The sequence below is a fragment of the Hypanus sabinus genome, chromosome 23, assembly GCF_030144855.1.
Source record: "Hypanus sabinus isolate sHypSab1 chromosome 23, sHypSab1.hap1, whole genome shotgun sequence".
Taxonomy (NCBI): Eukaryota; Metazoa; Chordata; class Chondrichthyes; order Myliobatiformes; family Dasyatidae; genus Hypanus; species Hypanus sabinus.
In genome coordinates, this window is record NC_082728.1 from 53,004,158 (window position 1) to 53,031,543 (window position 27,386).

A 27,386-nucleotide genomic window follows, 5' to 3' on the forward strand; every position below is an offset into this window, starting at 1 on the left:
GGAAAATCCTTCCATACAGAGATGTTTTTCCTAGTCGGTGTGGTGTTAGTTGATAGAGTGGTTGATCTAGGGACAACTAAGTGGGCTTGAGAAGAGGAATGTTGTATTTGCTTGGTGTCCGCTGCTGCCTGAGGGTTTGGGTTTGGGATTGCAGGGCCATTGAGAGGACAGGAGCAACTAGGAGCCCTGAAAAGTTTTCAAGAGAGAAGAGATGATGAAAAAATTGGTTTGAGGTGCAGGGCATTTTCCCTTTGTGATCCTTGTGTTCTGTTGGTTGTTCCTATTACTGCAGAGTGTTCTATTTTTGTGTATGATAGGCAGCTCCCAATCAGAGAACTGAAAAGGAACCAAACTTAGCCCTGGTTGCCTTTTCCACAGGGAGCAGCAGTAGGTTCTGATTGGGCAAGGTCAGGTCTGCTTCATGTGACTGATCTTTATTTCACTTGTTCATCTTTTGAGATCTGGGCATCACTGGCCAGATGCATGGTCTTGCCCCCAAAGGCTGACAATTCCTTTTCCTTCACAAATGCTGCTTGACCTGCTAAGTTCCTCTTGCAGATTGCTTTTTTTTGCTCAGGATTTGTTGCCCATCCCTTAAGAAAGTGGCAGAGAGCTGGCTTGAGCCAGTTCACGCCGCTTGCTTCTACTAGTGTTCCCACGCTGCCACTGGGCAGGGGTTCCTTGATACGAGCCAGCGATGTTGAAGGTCTGGAGATGTATTTCTAAGTTGGAGTGTTTGTAATCTGGGAGGAGGTGATGGTGGTGTTTCCTTGCCCCTGCTCCCCTTCTCCTGGCTGGTGGAGGTCAAAGGTTTGGGATGTACTGTCACAGCATCCTGAGGTGATGGTGGAGAGATTGAATGGTGTGGGCTGCTTTGTCCTGGGTGGTATCGGGATACTAAAAACAGAAAGACCCTCTTGCAGGATATGGAGCAGGCAAGAGGAGTTGAGCTGGAAGTCAGGAGCAGATGGCAGTGACTTGGCCGCCACTGTTTACCCACCAACTGGAGACTGTAGTGGTTAAGAGTTGAAATACTCCACCTGATGACATCTCCTGGCCAAAGGCTATGGTTACCTCTTCAGGTGACTGAAGAGAGCGCCTCAGTGTATGAAGCAAGCAATCATCTGTGTAGCTGACACAAACTAATCTTTGCACTGTATCTTGGTAAATGTGACAATAATAGCAAGCCAATCCAACAAAGGCATTGAGGGGTCAGGGGGTGTAGCGACCAGCTTCTGGCCTCCTTCTGTCATTGTGTTTCTGTAGCTCAGTTTCTGCTCACCTACAGGAGGTGAGTGTTGAGATCCCAGGAGGTCGATACTGTGGGACAGGGCCTTCTGGGTGGTTGTTCTAATTTGGAGAGAGAGTCTCATTTCTCAATGATGCACATACATCTCCTGGATGGTATTGTGATACGTTATTAGAATTGGAATTGGTTTATTATCATCACATCTGCCGAGATACAGTAAGGTGTGTCTTACATACAGATCAAATGATGGCTTGGAGGTAGAACAATAACAGAATGCAGAATAAAGTGTAACAGCTAATGAGAAAATGTAGTGCAGGTAGACAATAAAGTATACACTTTATTAGATACACCTGTACACTTGCTCACTAATGCAAATATATAATCAGCCAAACATGTGGCAGCCACTTTATACATAAAGGAATACTGTCATGGTCAAGTTTTTGTTCAAACCAAGTGTCAGAATGGGAAGGATTGTGATCTAAGTGACTTTGACTGTAGAATGCTTGTTGGTGCCAGACAGGGTGGCTTGAGTATCTCAAGCTGCTGATATCCTGGGGTTTTCACGCACAACAGAGTTTACAGAGAATGTAGAGTGAAAAACAAAAAGCAACCAGTGAGTGGCAGTTCTGTGGCCAAAAACACCTTGTTAAGGAAAGGACAGAGGAGAATGGCCAGACTGGTTTAAACTGATAGGAAGGTGACAGTAACTCAAATAACCACATCTTGTAACAATGGTGTGCAGAAGAGCTACTGAGCAATGGGCTACAACAGCAGAAAACCACAGGCATTCACTCACTTGGAACAGATTGGGGAGCATGCCTTATGAGAATAGGTTGAGTGAACTCGGCTTTTTCTCCTTGGAGCAACGGAGGATGAGAGGTGACCTGATAGAGGTGTTTAAGATAATGACAGGCATTGATTGTGTGGATAGTCAGAGGCTTTTCCCCAGGGCTGAAATGGCTAGCACAAGAGGGCATAGTTTTAAGGTGCTTATAAGTAGGTACAGAGGAGATGTCACCTCTCTGTTTTTTAAGCAGAGAGGTAAGTGCATGGAATGGGCTGTTGGTGACGGTGGTGGAATCGGAAATGATAGGGTCTTTTAAGAGTCTCCTGAATGGCTACTTGTAGCTTAGAAAAATAGAGGGCTATGGGTAAAGCCTCGGTAGTTCTAAGGTAGGGACATGTTTGTGGGCCAAAGGACCTGTATTGTGCTGTAGGTTTTCAATGTTTCTAGAAGGTACTAATAACGTGGCCACTGAGTGTAAGATCATAACGAGGTAGGTAGTGAAGTCAAGAGTCCATCTTTTCATACCAGGGAACCAGTATGACCGCTGAGTAGAAGCTGTTCTTTTTTAAAAAAAATTTCCCCAAACTCTTGAGTCGTGTTAAAATTATGTAAACGATAGCTTACAAAACATAAAATTACCCATAAAATAAAAACAAACATGGCAGAAATAAATATCAATGTAATAACCAAGTGTGACTATTAGACCTCTAATAACAGAAAAGACTACCATTCAGCAATATGCTTCACCACTACATTCAGCACTATTCCCCACCCCAGGAAACCTAAATATTTGCCCCATTTTTGTGTGCAGATGTCCAATCTATCAAACTGTTTGTAAGACATGCATTCAAAAGCTGCCACTTTGGCTATTTCTGTGACCCACTCCTGAAATGATGGTTCCCCCCCCCCCCCCCCCCCCAAGTTCCTCCAACCTCTAAGTATAATTTGGCTTCCTACCATTATTCTGTCTGGATCCAATTTTGAGAGTGTTTATCCCCAAGTAACCCAAGTGTGTTTCCCAAGATAAAAAGTCTGGGGCAGAAAGGGAGTTGAATACCTGAAACTTCACCAATATACTTATGTATAATAATCCAAAATTCTTGAATTCTGGGACACGACCAGAGAGCATGTACTAAGTCCCCTTTATCCGCCTCACAGCACCAGCATTCAGGGATATTTTTCAACCCTAATCTATGTAACCTTGCTGGAGTCCAATAGAAACTGTCGGATCTTAAACTGAATAATTTCTCTGAATAATGTCTCTTGACATTGTTTTGACATTTTTGCAGATTTTGTCCCACTCTTTTGTCTCAAAAGTTATGCTCAAGTCTTTTTCCCATGCTCTTTTAAGACCCAACAGAATTTTGACCCCGGAGGTTTGTGTTAAAGCTGAATTTGTGTTAAAGTTGAAGCTTCGTGACCTTTACCATATGCAGCCAGTACAGTGGACCACATCATAGCAGCTTGTGGGGGTTGTTGCTGTGTAGAACCAAAAGTTGTGTGTAGCAAATGACGCAGTTGAAGATATCTCCAAAATTATGACCTAGAAATATCATACTGTTGGGTTAATTGATTAAAAGATTTTAAACTATGACCATTATAAAGGTCTCCCAATTTAATTATGCCTTTCCTTTGCCATTCCCTCCAGAAGAAAGGGGACTTATCAATACACAAACACGAAGAAATATGCAGATGCTGGAAATTCAAGCAACAACACACACAAAATGTTGGTGGAACACAGCAGGCCAGGTAGCATCTATAGGGAGAAGCGCTGTCAACGTTTCAGGCCGAGACCCTTCGTCACCCTATAGATGCTGCCTGGCCTGCTGTGTTCCACCAGAATTTTGTGTGTGTCATTGTTATCAATACACAACTTCGGATTCATCCAGATACTCAAGGCTTCATTCAAATATGGATTAAATTTAAATAACCTGGCTACCTTATTCCAGAACAAATGCATAAGCGATATAACTGGGTGGGACCTTGCCTCAGGAGGTAACTTGATAAGACAAACATTGTATTGGAGGAATGGGAAGAACAGCAGAGCACTCAATATGATACTCTCTCCCTCTCTGGAGGGAGAGACCAATGTGCTAACTGTTTAAGAGTAAAGACATAGTAATAATATATTAACTTTGGCAAACCTAAACCCCTTTCAACTGGCAAATGTAATTTGTTAAAGTTTAAACATGGATGTTTACCATTCCAAATAAAAGCCTTAGTTATTTTATCAAATTGCTTAAAATATGTTAATTGGATTTGCACTGGTAATGATTGGAACAGATAATTAATCTTTGGAATGCTATTCATCTTCAAGGCATTCACTTTTTGCCAAAATTGACAAATACAATGATGACTATCTGTCTGCATCACATGAAATTCTCTGCAATAATGGATCAAAATTTACCTTTACTATATCCTTCAGTTGAGGGGGAAGTTCATACCTAAATATCATATACCCTTCTTTGGCCAGTGAAATTGGCCTGGGTAAAATCAGATGCAGGGCAATATGCAGTCAATGGTAGTGCAGTAGAAACTGTTCTGGAGCCTGTTGGTTATGCTTTCAGGCTTTTGTTTCCTTTGCTCAGTGGATGAGGGGAGAAGAGGTAATGTCCAGAGTCACTGAGGTCTTTGATTATGTTGGCTGATTTACTGAGGCAGTGAGAAATGCCCATGGAGGGAAGCAGGTTCCTCTGATGTGCTGAGCCATATCCACAACTCTCTATAGTTTCTTGTGGTCATGTGCAGAGCAGTTGCCAGGGGAAGCCATCATACATCCAGGTGGGATGCTTTCTATTATGATCAATAAAAACAGGCATGTGTTGCAGGGTTGTGCCAAATTTCTTTAGCCTTCTGAGGAAGAAGTGAACATGTAGACCCATTGGTAGGGAAAGGCATGTTCCAGAGTGTGAAGACATTGAACCATTGATGGATCTGGGAGTCTTCACTTCAGAGGACTTTCAGTGGTGTTTTTCCAGAATTTGTGAAGACCCTTTGGGAAAGGGATAGTTTAGGCAGTGATGTACATGGTGAAAATACTTAAATGCTGGATATAGTCAATGGATAAGGAAGTGCCCAACATGGGAAATGTCCTGGGGGGGGGGGGCAACACAGCTTTTTGGTATAAAGTGGATGGTAGGTTAGGATTGAGAAGAAACAGTAAATGTAGTCAACAAAGAATCTGCTGATACTTCTTAGTAGGTCCCACTGTTGCTCCAGATTCCACCATCTACAGTCCCTTGTGTCTCTGTGAAGCTGGACATACTGAGTGAAGAGGCAGAGGTGTGTATGGAGTGTTCCCCTGCTCAGGGTTGTCGTTCTTTCTATTACTTAGTGGAAGAGTATTTGTCAGCCCACTGGGTCCTGATCTCCAGCCTGTGCTGTGAGATCCCTTGAATCCCACCAAGAAAGGGAACAGCCTCAGCTCTGACCTCTGGTGTAAACCCCAGGGATGGGTTTTGTGCTGTCGTCTATACACTGGAGATCATGTAAGACAACTTCACCTCCTGCACCAGGTTGGTGTGAATCCTTATCAGGTGGTGCCTGTCTATTTACAGGTGACAGGAGCAGCGTGGGCAGTGCGGGGAGTGTAGGCAGCATTCGCAGCGCTGGCAGCGGGCAGAGCACCGAGAGTGGCAATGGGCAGACTGCCAGCAATGGCCTGGACACCAGCAAGGTATGTGCGCATGATGCCCGTCACCAGTAGGAGATAGACAGCAAGCCCATACTCCACATCGTCGAAACCGGTGTGGGAAGCAGTGAGTGGAGAAGGAGATAGGAGTGGGGACACGGTATGGTGTGGGTGCTGGCTGGGTGGGAGGGGGGTTGATCTGGCATTTGCCTTGGCATGGGTGATGGGGATAGTTTACTAGGCGATGGGATAAGTGAGGTGGGCTTGGGGGCTGGTAGAGTGGGGGATGAGGGTGATGGGGTTTGGGGTGGGGGATAGTGGAGTGGGGTTTGGTGGAGGTGGGGATAGTGGAGTGGGGTTTGGTGGGGGTGGGGATAGTGGAGTGGGGTTGGGTGGGGATAGTGGAGTGGGGTTTGGTGGGGAATTGTGGAGTGGGGTTTGGTGGGAGTGGAGGATAGCGGAGTTGGGTTTGAGGGTGGGGGATAGTGGAGTTCGGTTTGGGGGTGGGGAATAGTGGAATGGGGGATAGTAGAGTGGGGTTTGGTGGGGTGGGTGAAAGTGGTGGGGTTTGGTGGGGGTGGAGATAGTGGAGTGGGTTTTGGTGGGGGTGGGGTATAGTGGAATGGGGTTTGGTGGGGGTAGAGATAGTGGAGTGGGGTTTGGTGGGTGGGGGATAGTGGAGTGGCTTTGGTGGGGGTGGAGAAAGTGGCATGGGGTTTGGTGTGGGTGGGGATAAGTGGGATGGCCGATGGACATGCAGATGGAATGGGCAAGGTGTCCATGGGATGGGTGGAAGGGTTAGGTTGATGGGTGATGGGATCTGTGGGGTGGGGTGTGGTGGGGAATGAGATACAGTTGCAAGAAAAAGTTTGTTGAACCCTTTGCAATTACCTGGTTTTCTGCATTAAATAAATAAATAAAATGTGTTTTAATCATCTAAGAATAATGGACAATCAATCTGCCTAAACTAATAACAAACAATTGTACTTCTTATAAGAGGCATAGATAGGGTGGTAGGGCACCAATAGCAAACACCAGAGGGCATATGTACAAAATTAAGGGAGGGAAGTTTAGGGGGGACATCAGGGGTAAGTTTTTTACACAGAGGGCTGTGAGTGCCTGGAATGACTTGCCAGGGATGGTGGTGGAGCCTAAAACATAAGGGGTATTTAAGAGCCTCTTGGATGAAAGAAAAATGGAGGGTTATGGGGTAGTGTGAGTTTAGTACTTTTTTTTAGGATTATAAGTGTCGGCACAACATGGAGGGCTGAAGGGCCTGTACTGTGCTGTAATGTTCTATGGTTATCATCATTATTGAGTACACCATTTAAAGAATCACAGTCTAGGTTCAAAAAAGTATGAGAACCTCTGGTGTATACCTTCTACAAAAGCTATTTGGAGTCAGCTGTTCCAATCAATGAGATGAGATTGGAGGTGCCCTGCCCCTGAAGAAAGACACACCAAGTCAGGTTACTGACTGAGTTTGCTGTTCTCAAGAAAGATTGTTCATGTGCCCCAAGCCTTGATCAAAACAGCTTTCAGACATTCTTAGAAGCAGAATTGTAGAGATGCATGAAGATGGAAAAGGCTACAAAAACATTTCTAAAGACCTGAGTGTTTCATCAGTCCACGGTAAGAGAAAGTGTCTACAAATGGAGGAAACTCAGTACTGTTGCTACTTTCCCGAGGAATGGAAGTCCTGCAAAGATCACACCAAGAGCACAACTTTCAATGCTGTAGGAGGTGGAAGAGGACCCAAGTGTAACAGCAAAAGACCTGTAGAAATCTCTAGAACTTGCTAAAGTTGCTGTTCATGTGTCCACTATAAGAAAAACACTGAACAACAATGGCATTCATGAAAGGACACCATGAAGGAGACCACTGCACGTCTCAAGTTTGCAAAAGACCTTCTGGATGTTTTACGACGCTCCTGGGACAATATTCTGTGGACAGATGAGACAAAAGCTGAACTTCTTGGCAGAAATTCACACTGCTATGGAGGAAAAAAGGCACTGCACACCAACAGCAAAACTGTGAAGCACAGTGGAAGGAGCATCATGGTTAGGGCTGCTTTGCTGCCTCAGGACCTGGACAGCTTGCAATATTTGAGGGAACAGTGAATTCAAGAAGAAAATTTGTGTTTAGGAATGGCCAAGTCAGAGTTGACCTTAACCCAATTGAGATGCTGTAGGGTGTTCTGAAGAAATATCCCAGAAATATTGATGAACTGGAACAGTTTTGAATGGAGGAATGGCCTAAAATCCCTCTTTGCAGTTGTGCAAGTCTGATCAGCAGCTACAGGAAACGTTTGATGCAGGTTATTGCTGCTAAAGGAGGGTCTACCAGTTATTAACGAAGGTACACATACTTTTTTCCAGCCTGGGCTATGAATGATTAAACAATGTGTTCAATAAAGACGTGAAAAGTGCAACTGTGTGTTAGGCAGATTGTATTTGTTTATTATGACTTAGATGAAGATTAGAACATCTTATGAGTAATTAATGCAGCAAAGGGTTCACAAACTCTTTCTTGCTACTGTATTTGGGATTGGTGATGGGCTGGGGAAATGTGTTTTTAGGGGTGAGATACGTGGGATGTGCTTCAGTGATCGTGCATAATAAGGTATGTGGGTTTGCTCAGGTGGTATCTCCAGACATTTTGATGCTCCTAGAAAGGATTTGAAGCCCCTCCATCTTGTATTTAACCCTAACTATTGCCAGTCAATGTCTAGTATCTCCAGCATTCCCGACATAACCAGCCTCAGTATCTCTACAGTCCACGGTCCAAACCTAGAGTGTGTTCCCCCACCCACCCACCCATAGTCATTGTGCACAGCCAAGATAAAAGCTTCTGCAACGATTTCCTCAGTTATCATTAACGAAGGTGACTCATTTAAGGAGCCATTTGCTTGAAAATATTGAAAATAAACTAACTATATGGGTGAATGACCAAACACAATGAAACATGCCCCTTGCATTCCAGTGTCGGCCTACCCGACAATAGGTTTTCTGGGATTAAAGGTTATGTATCTAAAAACCCATTGGCACAACCCTGGAGCTATACATCATACAAGCTTACATTTTTAAAAAAACATCAATCCGCCAACTGAAGTCCATTCAAAGAAAAATCAATAGGAAACCTTATTAATTAACTCAAATCAAATGAATTTGCGAATGAACCCCACCTTTTCTCAAAATCAAATTGAGGATCAAAAGTTCGACTTCTGATTTTCTCCAAACTAAGACATAGCATCACCTGAGAAAACCACTGTATCAAAGTAGGAGCAGAAGCATCTTTCCATTTCAACAAAATAGCCCTTCTGGCCAATAATATAACAAATGTAATTACATGTTTGCCTGATGGAGAAATACCATGAATATATTGAGGGATTATACCAAATAAAACTGTCAATTTATTAGGTTGTAATTTAATTTTTAAAACTTTAGAAATTGTAAAGAAAATAGACTTCCAAAAATGATTCAATACAGAACACGACCAAAACATATGTGTCAATGTGGCTGTCTTGGTTCTACATCTGTCACACTGATTATCAACACTAGGAAACGTTTTATTCAGTCTCTCCTTTGTCAAATAGTAACAATGTACAATTTTAAATTGAATTAAAGAGTGACTGGCACAGATCGAAGAAGAGTTAACCGACTTCAAAATCTGCAACAAATCTTCTGTTATCAAGGTCATGTTAAGCTCTCTCTCCCAATCTTGCTTAATCTTAAGTGAAGGGTAATTATGCTGTTGTAACAATAAAAAATAATTTTTCCCAATAAAACCCTTCACTAAAGGACTCATTTAAAAAATAATATCTAACAGGTCAGAATCCTGTATATATGGAAAATTACTTAAATATTCTTGTAAGAAGTATCTGACCTGAAGATATTGCAGGAAATGTGAATACAAGAGAGTATTTAGTTACTAATTTCTCAAAAGACATCAATCAGCCATCTTGGAACAGATCCATGAAGGAATAAACTCCTTTATTCCTCCAAAGAAGAAAGGTAGGATCCCTTAATGAAGATTTAAATAAATAATTTTGATAAATTAAACTAAAAAGTTTAAATGTTTTGAGATTTTAAAAAAAATACAAAACTGGAACCAAATTCTTAATGACTGCTTAATCACAGGGTATAAATTTAAATTAGTAATTTTGGCCAGTTGTACAGGTAGAGAAGCTCCTAATAATGAGGTTAAATGAAACTGTTTCACAGCATTCAATTCCAAATCAGCCCAAGGTGATCGTTCATTTTTATCAGCCCAATTTAACCAAAAACACATATAACGTATATTAACAGCCCAATAATATTCTTAAATTAGGCAGAACAAGACCTCCATCTTTTTTAAATGTTTTTAAAATGATATTTACCAATTCTTGGTCTTTTATTATTCCAAACAAAAGATGAAATAATAGAGTCAACCTGATTGAGAAACTTCTTAGTTAAAAAAATAGGGATATTTTGAAATACATATAAAAATTTTGGTAAAATCATCATTTTAACTGCATGAATTCAGCCCGCTAACGAAAGTGTAAGTTGATTCCATCTACAAAATAATTGATTCATAGAATCTACTAAGGGAGCCAAATTAGCTTTATAAAGGTCTTTATGATTTTTAGTAATAATAATACCTAAATATTAAATTAAAACTCTAAAAGGAATGCCTTCATATATAGAAGCAGAATCATTTAGGGGAAATAATTCATTTTTATGAAGGTTCAGTTTATATCCTGAAAACTTTCCAAAATCTTTTAATACTTTCAATAAACTAGGAATGGATTCTTCAGGATTCGAAATATAAACTAAGAGATTGTCAGCGTAAAGGGAAATCTTATGAACAGTCCCATTTATGAGAATTCCATGACTATCTTTAGCTTCACGAAGTGCAATAGCCAAGGGTTCCAGCAGCAAGTTAAATAACAAAGGACTTAACGGTCATCCTTGTCTCATACCCCGCGAAAGCCGATAAAAAGGAGATCAGTAATTGTTAGTAATAACAGCAGCAATAGGGCTTTTATATATCATTCTGATCCATTTATTAAAATTAATACCAAAGTCGAATTTCTCTAAAGCATTAAATAAGTATTTCCATTCAACTCTGTCAAATGCCTTTTCAGCATCAAGAGAGACAAAACATTGGGGAGTCTTAGAAAAGAAAACAAATCTCCCATATGTAATAGTGGCCAAAGGAACTAGGGTAAAGGATGAACTGAAGGAAATTTATATTAGGCAAGAAACGGTGTTGGATAGACTGTTGAGTCTGAAGGCTGGTAAGTCCCCAGGATCTGATGGTCTGCATCCCAGGGTACTTAAAGAGGTGGCTCTAGAAATCATGGATGCATTGGTAATCATTTTCCAATGTTCTATAGATTCAGGAACAGTTCCTGCTGATTGGAGCGTGGCTAATGTTGTCCCACTTTTCAAGAAAGGAGGGAGAAAGAAAACAAGGAATTATAGACCAGATAGCCTGACTTCAGTGGTGGGAAAGATGCTTGAGTCAATTATAAAAGAGGAAATTACGACACATTTGGATAGCAGTAGAAGGATCAGTCCGAGTCAGCATGGATTTATGAAGGGAAAATCATGCTTGACTAATCTTCTGGAGTTTTTTGAGGATGTAACTATGAAAATGTGCAAGGGAAAGCCAGTGGATGTAGTGTACCTGGACTTCCAGAAAGCTTTTGATAAAGTCCCACATAGGAGATTAGTGGGCAAAATTAGGGCACATGGTATTGGGGGCAGAGTACTGACATGGATTGAAAATTGGCTGGCTGACAGGAAACAAAGAGGAGTGATTAACGGGTCCCTTTCGGAATGGCAGGCTGTGACCAGTGGGGTACTGCAAGGGTCGGTACTGGGACCACAGCTGTTTACAATATACATTAATGATTTAGATGAAGGGATTAAAAGTAACATTAGCAAATTTGCTGATGACACAAAGCTGGGTGGCAGTGTGAAATGTCAGGAGGATGTTATGAGAATGCAGGGTGACTTGGACAGGTTGGGTGAGTGGGCAAATGTATGGCAGATGCAGTTTAATGTGGATAGAAGGCAGATTACTATCTAAATGGAGTCAAGTTAGGAAAAGGGGAAGTACAACAAGATCTAGGTGTTCTTGTACATCAGTCAATGAAAGCAAGCATGCAATTACAGCAGGCAGTGAAGAAAGCTAATGGCATGCTGGCTTTTATAACAAGAGGAATTGAGTATAGGAGTAAAGAGGTCCTCCTGCAGCTGTACAAGACCCTGGTGAGACCCCACCTGGAGTATTGTGTGCAGTTTTAGTCTCCAAATTTGATGAAGGACATTCTTGCTATTGAGGGAGTGCAGCGTAGGTTCACAAGGTTAATTCCTGGAATGGCGGAACTGTCATATGTTGAAAGATTGGAGCGACTGGGCTTGTATACACTGGAATTTAGAAGGATGAGAGGGGATCTGATTGAAACATATAAGATTATTAAGGGATTGGACACGCTGGAGGCAGGAAGCATGTTCCCGCTGATGGGTGAGTCCAGAACTAGAGGCCACAGTTTAAGAATAAGGGGTAGGCCATTTAGAACAGAGATGTAGAAAAACTTTTTCACCCAGAGAGTGGTGGATATGTGGAGTGCTCTGCCCCAGAAGGCAGTGGAGGCCAAGTCTCTAGATGCATTCAAGAGAGAGTTAGATACTCTTATAGATAGCGGGGTCAAGGGATATGGGGAGAGGGCAGGAACGGGGTACTAATTGTGTATGATCAGCCATGATCACAGCGAATGGCGGTGCTGGCTAGAAGGCTGAATGGCCTACTCCTACTGTCTATTGTCTAAAAGGATGAATGTATAACATTAAACAATCTCTGAACATTAGAGAAGGAATGCCTTTTACAAAACCTGTTTGGTCTCGAGAGATAATTTTAGCTAGAACATTCTCCAGCCGATTAGCCATTATTTTTGAAAGATTTTAGCATCCACATTTAATAATGAAATATGTCTATATGAAGCACAGTCAGTAGGGTCTTTATTTTTCTTAAGAATTAAAGAAATAGAATCTTCATAAAATGTGGGAGGTAACTCTCCTATCAAAAAAGAATCTTTAAGCATTTCCAACATATATGAAGAGAGCAATTTTTCAAATTTTTTATATAATCCTACAGAATAACCATCCAGTCCAGGAGCTTCTACCAGATTGCATTGAAAAAATAGCTTTCTGAATTTCGTTTTCAGTAATAGGAGCATCAAGAGTTTGTTGATCGTCAACAGAAATTTGAGGAAAATAGATCTTCTGTAAAAAAAGCATTCATTTTAGAAGAATCAACTGGAAACTGAGATTTATAAAGTTCAATATAAAAGTCTAGAAAAATTTTACAGGTTTCCCCCGCAATCTGAAGGTAGAGCTTTCCTATGAAACTGTTTGTAGTCCGAAATGTTGTAAAGCAAAGAAGCAATTACCATTAATTTATATGGAAACATTTTTTAAGCGTTCCCAGACCCAAAAAAAATCCTACCAAATCAAAGCAAATAACACTAACATATAGTAAAATCAGGAATGATATAATAAATTTACACCCTATGTAAAGTAGAAATATTATAGGTACGGTGTAGTTTCACTTAACAAACTCGGGAAGGCAGCGAACCAAAATCGATTTGGAGAAAAAAAATCGGCGCATACATACGCATGTGCATACGTATGTACGTATGTACACGCATACACATGTATAAAGCAGCCGTCTTTTTTTTGTAAAAACGAAAATCCTCTGGTTAGCGAAAACAGGTACTAATGGAAGCCTTTCGTAACAGCAAGTTGTCGTAAATCGAACATTCAAATCATTCAAAAAGCGTGGGCCACCTGTATTATTATCTTCATAACTACATGCTAAGCTACCATCTCCCTTACGTATTTTTAAAATTTGTCTTTTAGCTCTAGCTCCTTTTAATTGAGATGCTAATAGCTTAGTATTTTTTTATCTCCAAACACATAAAATTGACTTTTCAATTAAGCAAATTTCTTTCAATAGGATAAGTTAATAATAAATTATATTGTGATTGGAGTAACTCAATGTTAGGAGAGATTGCATAAATATTATCCAAGTCTTTAATTTGTTTGGAAATCTTTCTGTTTTTGTCTGTTTCTTAAGCTTAGCTAAATAGGAGATTATCTAACAACATAAATATGCTTTAGGTGTATCCCATATAATCAATTTCGACATATCTCCCATATTATTAAAAAGAAAAAAATCTTTTATCTGAGTTTCAATAAATTTGACAAAGTCCAGACTTTGTAATAAATTTTCTGGAAAACGCCAAGGCAAATTTGCAATAACGACATCATTCCATTCAAAAGCTAAGCATAAAGGCGCATGATCCAAGAGAGCTATAGCATCATTTTCACATTTCTGGACTTTGGACAAAAATCGGGGATCAGCTATAAAGTAATTGATTCTCGAATATTTTTTGTGAACATGTGAGAAAAAAGAATAATCTCTATCATTAGGATGTAAATGTCTCCAAACTTCAACCAGCCCAAAATCAAATAAAAAAGAGTTAATATATGATGCAGAACAGCTCGGAAGCTGCTGATTGGTTGAATTCTTGTCAATCAAAAGATTTAAACAACAGTTGAAATTAACAACATATATTCACTTAAATCCGGCAATAAAGCAAATACATTTTTTTAAAAAAGGATCATCTACATTAGGTCCATATAGGTTAACCAGAACAATTTTTCTATTACAAATTGTTCATTTAACTGTTAAAAATCTACCATTAATATCTGACACAATGTCTTCTTGGATAAATAAAATATTACATTTAATAAAAATAGATACTCCCTTTGTTTTAATTTGACAAGTAGCATAAAAATTGAAGGCCCTTCCACATTCTAAAAAATCTGTTTTGATATGCGTTTCTTCAGCAAAAATTATATCGGGTTGGAATCGATTAATGATTTTAAAACACTTCTTTCGCTTAATAGGATGATTCCAACCACATACATTCCAACTTATAACATTTATCTGTTTAGTTACCATAAATTTTTTTAAATTTTATTTAACAGATAAATACACGCATACCAGCGTGGGCTAATCAAAACTGGCGATGATAAGTATAACCATAACCAAAACATGCATGCTCCGGAACTCCATAATGGGAAAAAATACAAAAAAGAAAACTACAATTAATCTTACAGTTAATCCTGTAAATCAAAACTAACCCCAATCCTCCCAGCACCCCAAAAAGCCCGAAATTTAGCAAAAAAAGCTGAAATGCATACCCATAGAGTAAAAAAAGAGACTCTGCGAGCTGCCCATTTTATAATAGTGGTTTTAAAAAGCTTTCCTTAATTCCTCTCCCCAGTTACAAAGAAAACAATGCATGACCCTAAAATAGAAAAGCCTTGCAGAGGAAAAAAATATTTTGCTAAATATAAAAAGCCAAACACTACAAAGCAACACACCACCACATCAAGTCCTGTTAACTTGTTCTTCTACTCACTTACAGGCCTTGCTTCTAACTGATATATATACAATTTAATTATCAATTTGCTTTAATGCCTTCCACTGCTTTACAGAGTATTACTGTGCTGAAACAATGGACACTGGTGAGGCTGAGTAATCATTGAAACATGGAACAGATTTCCAGCTGAAGTGGCTAAAACAAAAGGGCACAATTTTACGGTGATCAGGAAAAAGTATAGGGGTCTCAGAGATGTTTTTTCCATAAACCAGTGGGTACAGAAAGATCTGCCGTGGGTAGTCATGGAGGCAGACACAGTAAAGACATTTAAGGAACTCCTAGATAGGCTCATAATGAAAGATAAATAGAATTCTCTACAGAATGGAAGCATTAGATTAATCATGAAGTAGATTGAAAGGTAAGCAGAACATCATGCAGTTTTTCTCTACAACATCTGGCTCCCCATATCCAGCATAAAAGTTCAGAGAAAAAAAAATGTTTATACATAATCCTTAAAAACAAGCTGGGGAACGCAGAAACAATCTCCAAAGACGCCAAAACAATAGAATTAAATAAAGAGAAAAATGCCTATGTAATCTCTAGTGAAAAAAAATCAGCACCATTTTCCATTTAACTGACACGCCCAATGAAAAACTGTTTTAGAAAATAGTAATTATCTATCGACTAAGCACTCCCAACTATATATAAAAGAAAAAAACCTTATGAACTATGGAAACTATCACTTAATTAATGAAAAAAGGAGGATAAAAGCAAATAGACAATAGGTGCAGAAGTAGACCATTCAGCCGCTCGAGTCTGCACCGCCATTCTGAGATCATGGCTGATCATTCACTATCAATACCCAGTCCCTGCCTTGTCCCCATATCCCTTGATTCCCCTATCCATCAGATATCTATCCAGCTCCTTCTTGAAAGCATCCAGAGAATTGGCCTCCACCGTCTTCCGAGGCAGTGCATTCCACACCTCCACAACTCTCTGGGAGAAGAAGCTCTTCCTCAACTCTGTTTTAAATAACTGACCTCTTATTCTCAATCCATGCCCTCTGGTACTGGACTCTCCCAACATCTGGAACATATTTCCTGCCTCAATCCTATCAAATCCTTTAATTATCTTAAACGTTTCAATCAGATCCCCTCTCATTCTCCTCAATTCCAGCGTGTACAAGCCCAATCTCTCCAATCTCTCTGCGTAAGACAGCCCTGCCATCCCAGGAATCAACCTAGTGAATCTACGCTGCACTTCCTCAATTGCCAGAATGTCCTTCCTTAAACCTGGAGACCAAAACTGTACACAATATTCCAGGTGTGGTCTCACCAGGGCCCTGTACAAATGCAAAAGGACATCCTTGCTCTTGTACTCAATTCCCCTTGTAATAAAGGCCAACATTCCATTTGCCCTCTTCACTGCCTGTTGCACTTGCTCATTCACCTTCATTGACCGATGAACTAGGACTCCTAGGTCTCTTTGCATTTCTCCCTTACCTAACTCTACAGTGTTCAGACAATACTCTGCCCTCTTGTTCCTGCTTCCAAAGTGGATAACTTCACATTTATTCACATTGAATGTCATCTGCCAAGTATCTGCCCACTCACCCAGCCTATCCAAGTCTCCCTGTATTCTCCTAACGTCCTCTTCACATATCACACTGCCACCCAGTTTAGTATCGTCAGCAAACTTGCTGATATAGTTTTCAATGCCCTCATCTAAATCGTTGACATAAATCGTAAAGAGCTGTGGTCCCAATACAGAGCCCTGTGGTACCCCACTAGTCACCTCCAGCCAGTCCGAGAAACACCCATTCACTGCTACCTTTTGCTTTCTATCTGCCAACCAGTTTTCTATCCATGTTGAAACCCTGCCCCCAATGCCATGAGCTCTGATTTTACTCACCAATCTCCTATGTGGCACCTTATCGAATGCCTTCTGAAAATCTAGGTACACAACATCCACTGGCTTACCCTCGTCTAACATCCTTGTTACACCCTCAAAAAACTCCAACAGATTAGTCAAGCATGATTTGCCCTTGGTAAATCCATGCTGGCTCGGCCTAATCCTATTACTGCCATCAAGATGTGCCACTATTTCGTCCTTAATAATGGACTCAAGCATCTTCCTCACGACTGACGTTAGGCTAACAGGGCGATAGTTCTCCGTTTTCTCCTTCCCTCCCTTCTTGAAAAATGGGATAACATTAGCCACTCTCCAATCTTCAGGAACTGATCCTGAACAATCTGTCAAACAATCTGTCCATTGTATTAATTTGCTCAGTAGATCAAACCAATTTCAAAAAAGTCATTCATCATTCACATCAAAAAGTTCACATCTTCTTCAAATGGTCGATCAATCAAAGGACATCTTAAGCAAATCAGAAATATCCAAAGCTTATTTTCTTTCTGAAATGACAATTATTCAGCAGACCTAAAACCAAACCTCGGCTACAACCGGAATAGAGTTAACATAGTCCAATGCCTCTTTGGGGTCCAGAAAAACGCGTGGAGTCGAATCTTTGGGAAATAATTTTAATCAGGCTGGATATTGAAGTAATGGGAATAATCCCTTATCATAGGCTATCTTCATGGTTGGAACGAATTTAGACCACAGGTCCATAACTTCCCATGGATAATCTTCATAAAAACGAATCTCGGATTCTTTAAATTTAAAAACTCTGTGTTTCTTTGCATATTTTATGATTTGGTCTTTAACTTTAAAACGAAAGAAGCAGACCAAAACCAGCTTGGTTTATCTGGGTTCCAAGATTTCGAAGTGAAATTGCGCTGTTTCGATGTCAGAAGGTTGACGGAAGCAGAGATTGAAACAAGCTAGCAAAGTAGCCTAATAAATCTCTGGTCTGAGATCATTCCTTCAATCCAACAATTTGAATATTATTCTGATGAGATCTTGCTTCCAAATCGATAATCTTCTGTTGAGACTTTTCCAAATGAGCTGAAATCTCCACGATTTGACGTGTCGCCTCTTTAAGTTCAGAATTCAGGGAAATAATATTTTCCTGCACAAATTGAAAACTCTCTCATAATGACTTCATCTCAGAAGTAGCAGCATCAAGTTTTACCGTGTTGTCTATCTTCTTGTCAAGACCCATCAGCGAATATTTTAGACGCTCAGCCCAAGCTGGTGTTTCCTCTGATTTTTTTCCCCTTTCCATTGCTGGATTCAGGAAGCTGCTTTCCACTTCTTAAAGATTGTGACATAGTAACAACTATTCCCCTCTAAGATCCAACAAATAAAAATTAAAAATTCAAAGTTTAAACTGGGGAAAAGGAAGAATTAATTGCAGCCACACAAATCTGTGTGTTACTCCATGGACAGTAGGCGGAGTCTCTCCCCCCCCCCCCCCCCCACCTTCTGACTCTCTTTGCTGTAAATGAGGGTGTGTACTGAGGACAGATAAAACCAGGTTCAAGGGTCTTCAACACTGAGTCCAAATAGACAGCAGCAGGTTGCAGCTGTTGATTGAGATGTAAGACTTTCTATTTGGAAAATGACAAAATACTGACCTGATGCATTTACTTTTTCCATGGCAGACAGTGCCCCCTGGTGGAGACCAGGCACATCAGGAGGTCTGCTTCAGTACAGAAACTCCCAGCCAACAGGTCGACCAGTCAACAGGTAAGAACCTGATCTCTGCCGGTGACTATCAAGGCGGCTAAACATCGGTGGTGGGGAAAATGCTAGAGACAGTTATCAAAGATGTGATAACAGCCCATTTGGAAAGAGGTGAAATCATCGGACAAAGTCAGCATGGATTTATGAAAGGAAAATCATGTCTGACGAATCTTATAGAATTTTTTGAAGATGTAACTAGTAGAGTGGATAGGGGAGAGCCAGTGGATGTGGTATATTTAGATTTTCAAAAGGCTTTTGACAAAGTCCCACACAGGAGATTAGTGTGCAAACTTAAAGCACACGGTATTGGGGGTATGGTATTGATGTGGATAGAGAATTGGTTGGCAGACAGGAAGCAAAGAGTGGGAGTAAACGGGACCTTTTCAGAATGGCAGGCAGTGACTAGTGGGATACCGCAAGGCTCAGTGCTGGGACCCCAGTTGTTTACAATATATATTAATGATTTAGACGAGGGAATTAAATGCAGCATCTCCAAGTTTGTGGATGACACGAAGCTGAGCGGTGGTGTTAGCTGTGAGGAGGTTGCTAAGGGGATACAGAGTGACTTGGATAGGTTAGGTGAGTGGGCAAATTCATGGCAGATGCAATTTAATGTGGATAAATGTGAGGTTATCCACTTTGGTTGCAAGAACAGGAAAACAGATTATTATCTGAATGGTGGCTGATTAGGAAAAGGGGAGGTGCAACGAGACCTGGGTGTCATTGTACACCAGTCATTGAAGGTGGGCATACAAGTACAGCAGGCGATGAAAAAGCCAAATGGTATGTTGGCATTCATAGCAAAAGGACTCGAGTACAGGAGCAGAGAGGTTTTACTGCAGTTGTACAAGGCCTTGGTGAGACCGCACCTAGGGTATTGTGTGCAGTTTTGGTCCCCTAATCTGAGGAAAGACATTCTTGCCATAGAGGGAGTACAAAGAAGGTTCATCAGATTGATTCCTGGGATGGCAGGACTTTCATATGAAGAAAGACCGGATCGACAAGGCTTATACACACTGGAATTTAGAAGACTGAGGGGGGATCTTATTGAAATGTATAAAATTCTGAAGGGATTGGACGGGCTAGATGCAGGAAGATTGTTTCCGATGTTGGGGAAGTCCAGAACGAGGGGTCACAGTTTAAGGATAAAGGGAAGCCTTTTAGGACCGAGATGAGGAAAAACTTCTTCACACACAGAGTGGTGAATCTGTGGAATTCTCTGCCACAGGAAACAGTTGAGGCCGGTTCATTGGCTATATTTAAGAGGAAGGTATGGCCCTTGTGGCTAAAGGGATCAGGGGGTATGGAGAGAAAGCAGGTACAGGGTTCTGAGTTGGATGATCAGCCATGATCATACTGAATGGTGGTGCAGGCTCGAAGGGCTGAATAGCCTACTCCTGCACCTATTTTCTATGTTTCTATGGCTGTGCACCAGACTACAATGACAGTCTCTGGAATGTATTCAGAGAGGGTAAAGCACTTGAACAGACGTTGGCTCTATTGTGATGTATTCAAGCAGCCCTCTATAAGGTAGGATTGTTTTCAAAGTGGTAAGGGGTGAAGACGCATGTCCATTCAGATTAACTCTGAATGCATTGAGGTAGCACAAGCTAGTTCAGATAGCTCAAGTTCAATTGTCATTCAACTATGGATACCCATGAATACCGCCAAATGAAATATCATTACTCCAGGGCCAAGGTACAAAACACAAAACCAACAGTCACACACAACACAATGCGCATCAGTGGAATACGGTCCAATACCCTGAGTCCATAAATGTTTCAGCAATCTGCAGTCGAACACTTGGGGGCAGCACCAACTCCAGTGGAGCATATCCACTCTGTTGCCTCTCTCATGGGTGGCTATAGACCGGCAACACCGTGGCTTGAGGCCTGGTCCTCCCTATGACTGAGGCCTCACAACACCCCCTGCTGTCTGCTAGTAAATCAGTGAACCCAGTGATGTTGTGGGGGTGGAACTGGACTCCCTGACGGTGGTGTCTGAAAAGAGGATGTTGTCCAAGTTGCATGCCATCTTGGACAATGTCTCCCACCCACTCCATAATGTACTGGTTAGGCACAGGAGTACATTCAGCCAGAGACTCATTCCACCAAGATGCAACACTGAGCATTATAGGAATTCATTTCTGCCTGTGGCCATCAAACTTTACAACTCCTCCCTTGGAGTGTCAGACACCCTGAGCCAATAGGCTGGTCCTGAACTTATTTCCACTTGGCATAATTTACTTATCATTTAATTATTTTTGGTTTTATTTTGCTATATTTCTACTCTATTCTTGGTTGGTGCGAATGTAACGAAACCTAATTTCCCTCGGGATCAATAAAGTATGTCTGTCTGTCTGAATCAGACTTATAGCATTCTATATTGACAATGTCCAACATGGCCTTGCGATCACAAGACGATCACTCGCTGTTACTGTACATCACCTTTGCACACTGACACCTCTCTGACGCAGGCAGCAGCATGATCCACACCAAGTCCAGCTCCTTCAACTTCTCCACCAACAAGCAACTCGCTGATGGGGTAGACCCGCAGTTCTTGAAGTTCTAGCAGGGTGCAATTGTAACAAGTTTGTTTAAAAAGGACATTAACACCTTTGGTTAATCCCAAAGAAGCTGCTGTGATCGAACACACCACCATCTTACTGGAAAGTAAAATGCTGAAGCTCCCTCTGTATTGGCTTATCACACTCTAGGGTAGGGACTGCACAGGTTAGGTAAGAGTGAAGCTCCCTCTACACTGCCCCTTCTCAAAATACCAGGCAGGATACTACACAGGTTAAACATAATTACTAAGTTCCTTCATTGGTATTCTGTGGAGAGCCTTCTATGCTGTCACTGTAACCCTGTGTTCCTCGTGCTTTCTCTGATTGCAGTTATGACGTATAATGAATGATTGCATGCTGTGGACTGGTGCCAGTTGGAACTGGAATGAGACGACCAATTAATTGCATTTGAAACCTGTCAGATTGAGGGAGACATTGCTGATTCAGTTTGGACTGGTGCCAATAGCCAGTGTTTCAGTCTTAACCCCGTTTTATTTCGTCTTTGCAGGAATGCAGAGACATCATGACTTTCCCAGCTATAAGTCTGGAGAACAGGGATACACACAACAGTTCATTCACCCTGACCATCTTCTGGAGGGAAAGGTGAGGGTACAGACAAACCTCACTTCAGATTTGAATTTATACTGAGGTTTCATTGAATTTAATTTATTTCATGAAATTAGACTTAAGTTCACTTTTAATTTAATTAATATAATTGATATTGATTAGTGGATATTGAGTGTAATTGTCAATATTTGGAGTTTCAATTCAAATTGATGTAAAGTGACTATTGATGTTTAATGGAATTGTTGAATTCCCATGCGTACTGGTGAAGCACGAATGGAATTTGCATCTGAGTTATAATTTGTTTTAAGTGATAAATTCTTGTGAGTTTGGTGGTGTATTCTGTGGAATTGATGTTTGCCCCACAGGTTGGATTTGAGGCCAATCCCCAACCGTTATCTTCCATGGGGTTCACCAGGGCAGAAACTAGTTCCCTGAATCCCTGCTAGTTAGGAATGGCCAGGGATAACTTGTAGACCATACAACATTTAAACTTCTGCCAACCATGTCTGTGTTTGATCGTGATGCCCACTTAAACTACACGTCAACCTTCCACATGGTCTGTATCAGTCTATGTACATGTGTCTGTCTAACCACCTCTTTGATTTGAGTGTAATATATGCTTCCCAAACTTCCCTGGCTGCACCTTCCAGGCACATTATGTTAAAAACTTTCCTGGTAAATATCCTTTAAACTTTCCCTCTCTTGTCTAAAGCTATACTAAGAAACCAAAGCAAGTATACCCTATCCTCGCTATATGTGGAGGATATGTTCCTTGCAGTCGACGCAAATTGCATGGTGTGAATAATTATTTAAATGGAGAAAATAGGGATGCTTTCTGGAGGGCTTCCTAAATATGTTTTATCTGTAATTTATTCACATTTTCATACCAATACAACACAAAAGCAGTACCACAAGGCAACATTCGTATTATATTTAATTGATTTAAGATAATATTCAATGTAATAAATCATAGAAAGTTAACATACTAGGGTGTACAGTACTCACCAACAGTGGCTCTGGGAGATGAGTTAGCTGCCCAGCGGACAGGAAGCATATTCTTACTCAAGCCTTTAAGAGACGGGGGTTTAGTGAATGTTAAATTAAGAGAGGCTTCATCTTACAGTCTCCTTCGGCATTGGAACACATAAACAGAGTCAACCTATCCTTTGCTGCCTTGAAACCTGACACAGTCTTTTCTTCCTTACTTATGTAAGTGTGTTTCGGCATATGCTTCCAAAACTGCCCAGTCTCGTCTGCATTAAACATCTGCTTTGGTGTGATGCCTAACTCAGCTATCATAGCCCGCAACTGCAAAGGGTAGCATTCAGCAGCTTAGTGGTCAGCACTCGCTTGCTCACCATGCACAGCTAAGTTTGAAGACTTGGATGATTAACAAACTTAGAAAACCATCCCCTACTTGCATTAAAGCTAACAATATCACTTGACACTTCCTCACTAGCCTCTGAAACAAAGGTGACCATAAATTTCCGAATCTTTCATACGAAGATGATCGGAACTGAGTGTTGTTTTTTTCTTTGTTTCATGCTCAATGTACAAACTCAACATTTTCTCCATTTTTATCATAATCAGGTTACGCACTTTGGTAACAATCTTTAAAGACACTTGTGATGAATCAACCACTGCACTTTTTATTTTCTCAGCATTTTTCTTTGTTTCTGATCGTGGACTCACCCAGGCCAAAGTAGTGTCCCAGAGCTGCGTTACCTTCACCTGACGCCGCCCTATTTATAATCTCCAACCTTTTTTCAAGTGTTAAAGCAGTTCTCTGCCGCTTGGCTGATGGCCTAGGACTTGACATCGGAAGTTTAGGAGGCATAGTTAAATATTTCAAGCACAAAATCACTGCACCGTAGGTAAAAACAAAAAAAGATTAAGAGTGCAAGATCGCACATCCACACCTTGCCAAAACCAATGCGAGACTGGCGGGAGTGAGACTGTGAGGCATGCGCATGTGAGTTGTATTGGCAGGAAAGCAGTGCTCCTCGCATAACTGAGTTTTGGATGCATATAAGGAGAAGTTGGTAGAAATAGGTTCCTTGTGTAACTGTGTATCCACATTGTCTGAAGACGCATATAATGAAGATAGGGTGTACTTTGTAAAACTGTTTGTTACAGTGAAGACTAAGCTAGCTGGTGAAAGTCCACAGGAACAGCCAGAGATGCCGGGGATCTCTGTCCTGTTCCAATTTGTCCTGCTGGTGGGATAGGTTTGTTCTGACCCTGCTATTGGTGTTCGAATGGGAATGGTGGGATTAGTAACTCAGAGCCCTGTGCTCATAATCTATAAAGAAACCAAACCCCAGTTTTGGAATGAAGTTAAATAAGGAGATCTTTGATTTCAGAATCAGGTTTAATATCGTGAAGTTTGTTGCTTTGCAACTGCAGTAAAGTCATAAAATTAGTATAAATTACAAGACTAAATAAACAGTGAAAAAGACTATTATCACTATTTAAACCAAAACACTGTCACAGTCAAATGAGGAGGCCCTGGCTAATGCAAGATATCATTCCAGTGGGGAGGGATTGTGATGGGGACCAGAGGTGACAGCAGTGAAGAGAGCCAACACAGGATCTGACCAAGCCCAATCTCCCTTTGCTCTGTAGCAAAGTGGACACTTTGATTGCATCTTCTTGTACTTCTAGAGTTAACAAAAGCTTCAGTGCTTTCTGATGCAAGAGGCTAGCTATAGAGCAGTTTGCATCTTGCTCTGACATAATCATTTGCAGAGTTAGAGGGGGAAAATTACTCATATAAATAAATTAGTAATTTTTGGAGCTTGTTATGCAGAGCTCATCTGCTCTCATGGCAAGACCCTGTCCCTTCATTGATGTAAGGCTGGGGTAAGGCAAAACAAATCATGCCCATAAATTGGTTGCAGCAGGCTTCCTGATGTTTGCACATGGTACGTGTCATACTTCATTACTTTAAAGAAGTGGCAGCCAAGCTCTCCTTGACATCAGGATGTAGAGGTACATACCCTCAGCATCTCCTTCACACCAGAATCACTAGGCACAAGTTAAAGGCACCAATGGACAGAATTGTGACTATGTTTGCATTCACTAAAACCTCTGGCAATGTGTTTTACTTATAAAATGTGTTTTACTTATAAAAAATCCTTCCCCCTCAAATCCCCTTTAAAGCTCCTTCCACTCACCTTACAACCTATGATTTGACCATCTATCATAATACGATGCACACAGACGTTTCAGTGCTCTACTTACATGACGTGGCACAACCTGTGGAGTGGTTACCCACAGCTCCAGGGGCCCCGGTTCAATCCAGACTTCCTGGCTATCTGGGTGAAGTTTGCACATTCCCACTGTGACCAGGTGGCATTCCTCATCCAGTTCCTTCCCACATCCCAGACATGGTTAGCTGTTGTCCCTTTGTGTAGGTGGTGAGTAAAAGCCCATGGTATGAGGGAAAAGATTCTAGCATGGATAGCGGATTGGCTGATTGGCAGGAGGCAAAGAGTGGGAGTAAAGGGAGCCTTTTCTAATTGGCTGCCGGTGACTAGTGGTGTTCCACAGGGGTTGGTGTTGGGACCACTTCTTTTTGCATTGTACAGTATGTAAATGATTTGGGTGATGGAATTGATGGCTTTGCAGACAAGTTTGCGAAAGATAGGGAGACAGGTGGAGGGGCAGATAGTGTTGAGGAAGCAGGGAGACTGCAGAAGGACGGACAGATTAGGAGAGTGTCAAATGGAATATAATGTAGGGAAGTGTATGGTCATGCACTTTAGTAGAAGCTTAGTAAAATAGGGGGCAATGGGTAAGCCTAGTAATTTCTAAGGTTGGGACATGTTCAGCACAACTTCGTGGGCCAAAGGGCCTGTATTATGCTGTAGGTTTTCTATGTTTCAATGACTACTTTTCTAAACAGGAAAAAGATTCAAAAATCTAAGGTGCAAAGGTACTTCAGAGTTCTCATGCAGGAATCCCTAAAGGTTCATTTGCTGGTTCAGTCAGTGGTGAGGGAGGTAAATTCAATGTTAGCATTCATTTTGAGAGGACTAGAATTTTAAAAACAAGGATGTAATGCAGACACTTTATAAGGTACTGGTAAAGCCTCACTTGGAATGTTGTGAGTAGTTTTGGGCCCCTTGTATTTGAAAACTATACTTGAATATTGAAAGTGGATGTGGAGAGGATATTTCCTATGGTGGGGGAGTCTAGGACCAGAAGGCTCAGCCTCAGAGTGGAGGGATGTCCATTTAGAGTGGAGATGAGGAGGAATTGCTTTAGCTGGAGGGTGGTGAATCCGTGAATTCATTGTCACAGGTGGCTGTGGAGGCCAGGTCACTGAGTGTATGTAAGGAGGAGGTTGATAGGTTAGCCATCCTCCTTTCCCACCCAGCAACCCCAACAATTCTCAAAACTCTGGGTCCTTTGTGGAAAGTTGATTCACCCCAGGATCTTGTGAGTGAGTGAGAAATGTTTTTCATTAAACCAGCCATTTTTATTTAATCAGTTTGGGCATGTACAGTTACATGGAGAGATATAGCGTGAAAGCAGGCCTTTCAGCCCATCAGGTTTAGGTTGATCTTCGGCCACCTGTATTTACTCGATTCTGCTTTAAATCATTTTGTTTTCGCCACATTCCCATCAACTCTCTTCGATTCTACCACACATATTACAATAGGAAGACTCTACAGTAGCAAACCTGCATGTGGAAAGGGACTGGAACCCACATAATTTAAACTCCACACGGACAGTAACCAAGATCTGGATTGTACCTGTGGTATTGTGAGGCAGTGGCTCTCCCAGCTGTGCCATTGTGTAACCCTTATACTTGTAAATATTTTGGTGGATGCCACTGTGATGATCAGGTGTTAAACTCGCTGCCTATCATCTCTGCAGGATGCTGAAGCTATCTTCAACTGGCTGAGTGAATTCCAGCTTCAGCACTACACAGTCAACTTCATCAATGCTGGTTACGACGTGCCAACCATCAGCCGCATGACCCCTGAGGTGAGTCCCAGCATCTGGTGGTAGCTTGATCCAGCTTCTTGGCATAGCTCATGATTCAGGCTGGGGAATGTTAGGTAAGAGGTGCAGAGACCCAGGAGACAGAGCGACGCAAGTTCAAGGAGAAGAGGGCAGACTCTCAACAGTGTTGCAGGTACCACCTCAGCTCATTGCAATTGATCTTCCAAGAGCTTTCCTTTTCGCTCGCTTCCATCAGCTGATGGGGGTGGTTGCTTGGTTTCTGACTGAGGGCAGTAAAAATCATTGTGGTTTATTATCAATGCAACAAAGATGGTGAGATGAGGGAAAGGGGTTGAAGGTTTAGCCATTCTCTGTAGCTGTTACATTTTATTCTGAGTTGTTATTGTTTTGCCTTGCTGTACCTCAATGCTTTGTGTAATGAATGGATCTGTATGAACAGTACACAAGACAAGCTTTTCACTGTACCTTGAGATATGTAACAATGATAGATTAATCTGTGTTGGTTGTGAAGTTTGGTATAATGTCAGT

The 27,386-nt window shown here is 41.3% G+C and overlaps 1 protein-coding gene across 2 annotated transcripts in view; it reads left to right on the plus strand.

Annotated features, from left to right (window-relative positions):
- Positions 1-27,386, plus strand: part of LOC132380192 (caskin-2-like) — a 287,298-nt gene that overhangs the window by 238,098 nt on the left and 21,814 nt on the right. For both annotated transcript variants that reach the window (XM_059948876.1, XM_059948877.1), the window contains 4 exons: positions 5,594-5,712; positions 18,670-18,754; positions 21,826-21,920; positions 26,769-26,879. In XM_059948876.1, coding sequence (XP_059804859.1) covers positions 5,594-5,712; positions 18,670-18,754; positions 21,826-21,920; positions 26,769-26,879 — 410 coding nt within the window. The remainder of the gene's footprint in view (positions 1-5,593; positions 5,713-18,669; positions 18,755-21,825; positions 21,921-26,768; positions 26,880-27,386) is intronic.